Source organism: Cariama cristata, unplaced genomic scaffold (genome assembly GCF_000690535.1).
Source record: "Cariama cristata isolate BGI_N322 unplaced genomic scaffold, ASM69053v1 scaffold2324, whole genome shotgun sequence".
Classification (NCBI taxonomy): Eukaryota; Metazoa; Chordata; class Aves; order Cariamiformes; family Cariamidae; genus Cariama; species Cariama cristata.
Genome location: NW_009612173.1, coordinates 59,658 through 67,856, shown reverse-complemented (window position 1 = coordinate 67,856; position 8,199 = coordinate 59,658). Strand labels below are relative to the sequence as shown.

The window sequence follows — 8,199 nt, the reverse complement described above, 5'->3', positions numbered from 1 at the left end:
AGCAGGAAAAAAATTCCTTACCTTACAGGACAGTTCTCCAGTGTTCCTGGGAGGACAATCTTCCTTGGCAACTCCATGAGGCACAGGTAGCTCAAATAGAAACAGAGGCAAATGGAAAAGTTTGTTTCACTTCTAAGCACCTGAAATTCCCACTGCAAGTGAAAATGGTCAGATGATGGAACTATTCAAACCACCTACTACAGGTAACTAATTTAGGGAGTCCAGTGGAAGAGGAGAAGCTCCTTTGGAAGGTGTTCAGAATGGAATGGTGGTGATATGAACTGCCACTTTGAGAAACCCAGGTGGTGGTATCCGCTTTAGAAATGTCTTATCCACCTAACTGGTATCATACCATACAGTACTGATGTTCAGCAGTGCACCCACACGGCTATGTATTCATTTGTCATGGAGGGCACTGGATAAAATCAACCTGGGAGGAAAATTTCATTGACAGTAACACTTGAGGGCAGGGAATTACTAGTGATCTGCTACTGAAAAAAGTATCATCTACAAGAATGTGTCGCACATTTCTTATGTAAATAGGTGTTGCTACACCAGAGAGGAAGCAACATGCTTCCTTTAGTTCAAAGCTGTTCGTACCATCAACTTAGATACATCTCTCTCTTTCTTGCTCCTCTGCTCCACCAAGGATCTAAATGCAAGAGTGACGATCAAAAAGAAGGCAACAGAAAGCTTCCACTTCATGCTGAATGTCGATGTTCACACTATGCTTGTGTGGGTGCTTTTTTTGACAACAGCACTGGTTCAAGCAGTCACCAGCTCTGATCACTGACCAATTTCAAGTATCTGGGGAAAGACTCTCTCCTTTTTATCTGTAATGTTGATCCATGTATATTTAGTATTCCCTAGCAACACATGCAATACCAAAAAGAAACATTTTTAAGGGATGGCATTAATAGGATGAAAACGTAAGATAAGTGATGTTACATTCCTCACTCTTTGCAGGCTTGATTAAGCAAGGTAAACTACTTTTTCAGTTCTAATGCTCCCCCAATTTTCTTAAGCATTTTGACATATACAGGGAAAAACAATACACAAATGCAATTGTTTAGCATCATTTTACGTGCCTGAATAGAATTCAGAACTGGTGACTGTAAAAAGTACGGTCAAAAGCTATGCGTTAAAGATAGATATATATATTAAAATTACATATATGTACAAAACCAGAAACACAAATATTTATACTTTGCATGTATATATTGCTTTCTCCAGTATTACCTTACAGTACTTACTACTCTTTATCTATTAGTATTTTCTAAGGAAGATCATGCTACTAGATGCACTTTGAAAGCCACACAGTAACCTACCTTACTACCTTTGTCACTAGGATTTGAACCAGCACTGTTTTATAAACAACAGTCTCAGACAGAATGTCTCAATTCTCACCATGTATTTACTGTAGAGAGGATGACCCGGTTTAGGTCTAGGAGGTAACACTGGATCTGGATTTTTAAAGACTTGAGTTTTTGCTCTCTTGGGTCCTAGTCTGAACTTGCTGGGTTTTTTATCAGGAGCGATGTCAGAAGTAGATCGCGAAAGAGCATCCTTCTGGGAGGAGGTCTTGGCTGCAGAGAGTTTTGGTGGAGGTGGCCTTCCAGGAACACCTTTAGGTGGAGGAGGTCGAGCAGGTATAATTTTTCCATCCACAGGCCTAAAAATTGGGCAAACCATCAGAGAAATATGCATATTAATAAGCCTGCCACCCCCTCCTCCACCACAGCCCTAGCTATAGAGTATACCATAAGGGAACATGACTCATGATGACCTGGGCTGTAGAGTGTGTAGTATCTGAACCTCTCCGGGAATACATGAACTCTTCAGATACTGGGACTGGACGATCAAGTCCTTAGACAGATCCTTTGACTATATATTTCCAAGTCTGCTCACCACTCTCGCTTATCAACAGCCTGCCAGATTTCTTGGGAGCCTGCTACATAAGGAGGATTTCTTTCAGCAATCCACCTTTAGAAAGAGCTTTATCTGAAGCTTCGGGATGGATTTGTTCTTGTGGAGAGCTTTAGTGAAAGCCCTGAGAAGCTCTGCTGATCTAGCTGATCTTCAGGAATCAGCCTAGCTCATTCCCTGGGACATCACTTACCTGAGGTGACTTTTGGGCCCCTGCTGAAACTAATGACATATGAAACCACTTTCCACAATGGCATCAAGAGCAGAATTTACCATTTTTATGCAACAGAGGTCTACTGCAGAAAGAAAACACTGGTGAAAATACTTGAGTTTTCTGGCAATGCTGGAAGTACCACACTCTCATTAGCATACCAGTAGTTTAGAAACCAAAATCAAAGACTGGCAAGTGACAGTGGTAATTTAAAAAAAAAAATTAAAAATCTAAAAAAGTCCCCTTATTAAGCATTGGTTAAAAAAAAAGCTGCCTATACAGTACACACATGCCATGACTTTTAGAATCAAAGAGTGTGGCCAAATCAATAATTTGCTAATTAAAAATCACCTCTGTTATAAACAAGCATTGTGTACATAAGACTTTGGCTTCCTGTTATTAAGAACCCTGGCACTAGCACTGTTCCGAAAATACAATATTGTTTGATTGTTATTGGGAAATCTTTGGGCAGTTACTGCAAGTTTCTGCTACAATTGTCAGTCTTTTTTTTCATATAGTGTAATTCAGCATAATTATTTGCTCGTGTGAATTCCTCAAGGGTCTGTAAAAATTATTAACCACAACAAATGTGCATTAGTGGATCTTTGGAGTATCCTTCTGACATATTTTGTAAATGTCATCCACCACTTGAGAAGATATTAGTGCTCTACTAATGCTCCTGGTAAGAGTTCTGTATTACTATTCGAGTAAGGATTTTTTTTAAATTTCAAAAAAATTTTCCACTTCTGTTTAATTTCCACTTCTCCCCTTTCTTGGCCTCATCCTAAACTAAGCATTTTTAATATTGACAAAAGGGGAAATTCCAAGTTAGACTGCATTAAATCTGGAAACAAACCAACCCATACGTTTGTAAGGCAACTCAACTAAACAAGAAAACCCTAAAAAGCAATTCAGAGAATTAGTACTGCTTACTTAAAAAAAAAAATAAATTCCATTTGAGCAGAAGAGTGAAAGGACAAAATGTTTACTGCACTTCCAGAGACCCTCAGGAGAATCAGCAATGCTGCTATGCTAAACAGAACAGGGGAAAGCAACAAGCCCGTAAGGGGCAATAATGAGGTGTTTCCTTGTGGGTACAACACATTCTTTCCTGTTAATGAATAGTTACTCTTATTGGTAGACTAAGTTTAATAACTGAAGGATTCTCTTGCCCTGACACAACCGAGCAAACTGTGTTTAAACCTGCAGATGTAGCGTGCAGATGCTGAGACAGCCGCAGTGGGCTACCTGGCCAATGCCTTATCTCCCTCCAGGTTGTCTCGGGCATCTAGTGGACCTGAATTTAAGGCTGGTCCAGCTACTTTTGCCTCTGCAGATCTTCTTTCTTTTTGGTTCAAAAGAATAAAAACCCCAAGGTTATCATTGATTCTGCACCTTCACAGGCATTTTAGGTCTGAAGTGAACTGCCTAAACCAGCCAGTGCCTCTGGGAAGGTGCCGGACCAGCCTCTGCCCTTTTGAGGGTGGCAGCATCTGCCACCTCCATTCCTTCACCACCCAAACCCAGCCACAAGTGCAAGTGGATCAAAAGGTCAGCAACATGCAGGAGGGGATGTTCTACGTTCAGCTGTGGGTGAAAAGGTTAAAGATGCAGAAAGGAATGACTGTCAGCAGCCACTGTACATTAGCTGAGGAGCCAAACAGCTGTCCTCCTATAATCTCCCTGCTCATACTGATAATGTACAAACAAGTATTAATCAGCTAGCAACTTGGTCCTGCCTACTTATTAGTGAGTATACTATCTACGCAGCCTGTTGAGTTAGGACTAGAGTTGGTAGTGTCTACATTGAGACTAACTAGGCAAACTAACTCAGAAACACCACTTAGGTAGGTTACTGAAGAACTGCACTTACCTCGGGGGTAGTGCGGGTTCTAGCTGAGGCATTCCACCCTGTTCTGGATGATCCAACTCCTGCAAGGATTCAAAAGAAAAAAGCCATTTCTTTAAGCCTAAGAAACAAAAACAATCTCGTTTAAATGATGTGTTTCTTATATTAAATTATATCCAGACAGGAAAACCAAGAGTTTCTGGAGGACTGGGAATAAAGTAGTAAGTATTATGGTGTGTTCTAGCATTTTAAAGTCTTGTTGGACATAGAGGGAGATGTAAATAAGCTGGCTGACTACCTGAATCACAGCTTAAATTGTGCATTAGGTATGACCCAGCCCTCTTTTCCTACTACATGGGAGTCAGGGCTTAAGAGCCAAATTTAGGAGAGCCATACAAATGTACAATTTCACTGCCCATAGGATTCCAACTGCTGCAGTTACGTTATCAATTTTGACTTAACTTTGACAGATGAAACACTTTGAACAGGCTTGAAGCAGAAAACATGGCATTGATGCAACTTGCACAGGACAGCGTCTCTTGCAAATAACAGTAGCTCTCATTAAAGAAGGCATCTAAGTATGTTTCCTAGAGATCTAACAGATGAACCCTGGTGAATCTTTCTTTGGCAGATTAAGGCGTCACTGCTCCCAGCTGCCCATCCTGACCCTGCCAGAGATGACCACCCTGTAGCAGAGCCAGCAGAGGGGAACATGTGCCATGTCCGAAGGGCTTGGACCACAGTAATGGATTAACAAGTTACCGTCCTTTCTGACTCCTGCTGTTCATTTTCACCCCAGTACCAGAAAGTACTGCCAGCTCTGCTGAACAAGCGCAGCTGCTTCTGGAACAGCATGGTAAATCAGAGTGCTGAATCTGAGTTCAAAAGTATCCTTTTTGAACCAGTAATTTTGAACAGGTCTGAACAGTCTTGTTTACTGAATTAGGGATACATGCACTTGAAACTGGTAAACAATTTCTGTGATTTTTCCCACCTAGAAAATGCCTAGATGTATTTTGTGACAAAATTTCTACTCTTAAGTCCCCAAATGAAAGTTCCTGATTAAATGAACCCGATTAGAAAGAAAACAACCTTCCACCTTTCAGATGGGGATGTTATCCTCATACCAAAAATTTTCTTTTTCTGTGTGAAAAGGAAGAAATCTGGGCCAACTATTGCTTATGGTCAACAATTTTTACTGTTGCTGGTTAATCACTTCCACTGACAAACAATACTAGTTTTAGAAGCACAAAAGTTAAATCTTGTCTTTGGAAAGATAAGAAATGTTTCAGTGGATTTGATGCAGTCTTTTTCTTAAAAGAATTCTCTGAGGCTTATACATGCCTATCATAATAGCCTGGATGACACTGGAAAAGTTTTGGGGTTGCATTGTATAAAATGTTATTTAATGCCTTGTATTGGAAATTACTTTTTCAGCATTATCCAGAAAAGATGGGACATCTATGAATAGCCTCTTCAATCATGACACTTAAAACCCCCCTTATCCTATTAGCAGAGGTAGCCACAAAGACATTTGTTGACAGCTCTCCATCTAGTGAGGGCTTTTGATTTGATTTGATTTGATTTGATCTTTTTACTGCCTGTGGTTTCCACAAGTTTCTCTGCCATTCTTGCCATCACAGCACTCAATATTTGGAAATTCTACTGTCATTTTCTAGTTTATTTTAATTCCCTTTTGTAAATCTGTGTCAAAGGGCATATAGGATACACAGACAGCTACAATGTCTACTGTTACTATGTGCTCAGGAGCAAGGAGCAGAGCCTTACTTTCCAAAATAGATGGTTTTACTCAGGCTCTGACAGGACCAGGAGAAAACAACTACAAGCAAAGAACTGAAGAAAGCAAGCTTCATTCATCTACAGAACGGTTTCCTCTGCCTGGAAATTAGCACAGACACCAAAAGGTACTGTGTGTATGAAGGTAAAAAAATGCATTTCTAAAGGACTTTGACAATATTTCACGATGTAAATCTCATTGGACTTTGAATCACTTTGCAGTGCTTTTGAAACCAAATTGTAGAATATCCTGATTCCAGCTGCTAAAAAGAGAAAAATTGAAGATAGATGTGATCAAAGTTTAGTAAAACCAACAAAGTGCTTTTCAGAACTGTCAGCAGTCTAAATTACCTAATTAAATTAGAGAATGCAATTAGAAGAAAAAAGCCTTATAATTTTGAGTAGTCCTTTCCATCCTTTGGTCCTTCAAATAACTTCCTTTACAAATGCTTGAGAGTCACAAGAGATCTGTTAAGCAAAGCAGACAAAGTTGTAATACAGGAAAACAGTTCTAACTTACCACTTTTTTTACTAGGTCACCACTGTTGGGTTTTCCCACTGCGATATCGGAGGTGTTCCCGATTCAGGAAGTGGTGGAGGGCTATGCGGGATTTCATTTAAAGCTGTAAAAAAACCAAAAGTCCAAAATGAAAGTCTAATTAACAGCTTCTTTACATGGACCAACAATAGGTAAGGGAATCCACCTTAGTTTGGGGCATTTTTTTGTGAACGCAACTTCCTTCCTCAAAGCCAGAGCAGCCAATGGGCAGGACCACTTAAAGACTAGTGAAGAGAAAAGGGACAGGAAGGGAACATTGCAGCTCTGAGGCTCACTTGAGGAGTACTTCCCATCCTGCATAACGGATCTTCACTTTACTCTCAGGACACCAGCAAGTTATTCCAGGGTTTCAGCTGCAATACTTGTTGACACAATATTAAACAAGTAGAAGAGTTTCTACCCCTGGGAATGTCAGACTCATTACTGGATACCCTGAAACACCATCACCATCTCTCAGCCGCATTTCTAAACTGACTCACTTTTTTCAGCTGTCAGCTCCTGGAATATCCTTCAGGCTGGAAAACAGCTGAGGGTTATTTCAAGTAACCCTGAAAGATCAGGAGACTGGGATGGAAGAATCTCCAGAAAGGTAAAGGCAAGAAAAGAAACTGTTGCCTGCTACAAAATTCAGGGTGACAGAGAGAAAACAGAGATGGAAGCTCCTTGGTAGTCTTTAAGGAGCTAAGCAAATTTAGGACATAGAAGAGGAAACAGTACAGCTCTTCCCAGGGAAGGGTGATGATGTCTTCAGCCTCAATAAAGAACACAAAAAGCTGCTAATTATATGGTATTTCCTTTCAACGTCTCTGCCATTGAAACCTGGGAAACACTTGGACAGGTTTTGCCAGCATATTTACCAATTTCGTCTTTATATATTGGACCCTTGCCATCTACTTGACAATGTATTTGCACCAAGAAAATTAATTTCATACAAAGAACTTCAGACACTTAAGCTCTTCTGACTTCCAGCCAGTCTTGAAGTTTTGTAAAAATATGTGTAGACAGCCTGGACATTTACAAACTGATGACAAAAAAAAGATGATAGATTCTATCCAAATGAAAACTTTGCGTTGGTCATTTCATGAAAAGTACTCTCAACAAAGAAACAATACATAGGAAAGAGAAGTGTTGTTTGTTTTTAACAACTCAATTGCATTACTATGATCTAAAACACTGGTGTGATGTTTAAAAATGGATCAGTTCAAGGATAAATCCCTTATTCTTAGGAGCAGGTCACAGTTACCATGTTGGCAGTGACCAAGCACGGGGAGAAAACGTTAGTGAAGTTCATCACTCTTCTAAGGTAGTATGATGGATGAAAGGTAAAAACAATACCTGACAGTAATTTCAAGAGAAATCTTATGATACCTTACTGATATATAAAAAGCATGAGAGATTTATTTATTCACACCGCTTCAAATCTTGATATGCACACAGATGGCCTAATTTCCTCGCCTTTACTCTTTATAAGACCAAAATCAACAGAAATAAAGGAAGAAAAAACTCCAAGATTTCTAAGTGTAGTAACTGAAGTGGAAATTCAATGCTTCCTTTCTAATCACATCTCAACAAAAATGCTCCTGCTAAGTGAGTGCTTTACTAGAGTTCAAAAATTCTTAAGCATCCAGCTCTGTCCCCTTTTTGGTAGTGCTGGGGGGGGTGGGTGTTTGGTTTATTGGGGTTTTTGTTTTTGGTTTGTGCTGGGTCCTGACAGAATTAATCTCCCTCCATACCCATGATGGTGAAAGACCCCTTGTACTGAGATTACGTGGCCCTTTTACAAGGTAAATTCTACTATATCCATATTATACTTTGGCCTAGTTCTACTTTTCCCATTTTTTAACAGCTTACATTCCT

At 39.8% G+C, this 8,199-nt stretch overlaps 1 protein-coding gene across 1 annotated transcript in view; it reads right to left on the bottom strand.

The window, feature by feature from the left end:
• Nucleotides 1–8,199, bottom strand: part of LOC104160388 (SH3 domain-containing protein 19-like) — a gene marked incomplete at its 3' end in the record, with an annotated part of 20,490 nt that overhangs the window by 1,354 nt on the left and 10,937 nt on the right. Inside the window, 5 exon segments of the mRNA XM_009698499.1 lie at nt 22–90; nt 1,408–1,672; nt 4,011–4,069; nt 6,304–6,368; nt 6,371–6,406. Coding sequence (XP_009696801.1) covers nt 22–90; nt 1,408–1,672; nt 4,011–4,069; nt 6,304–6,368; nt 6,371–6,406 — 494 coding nt within the window.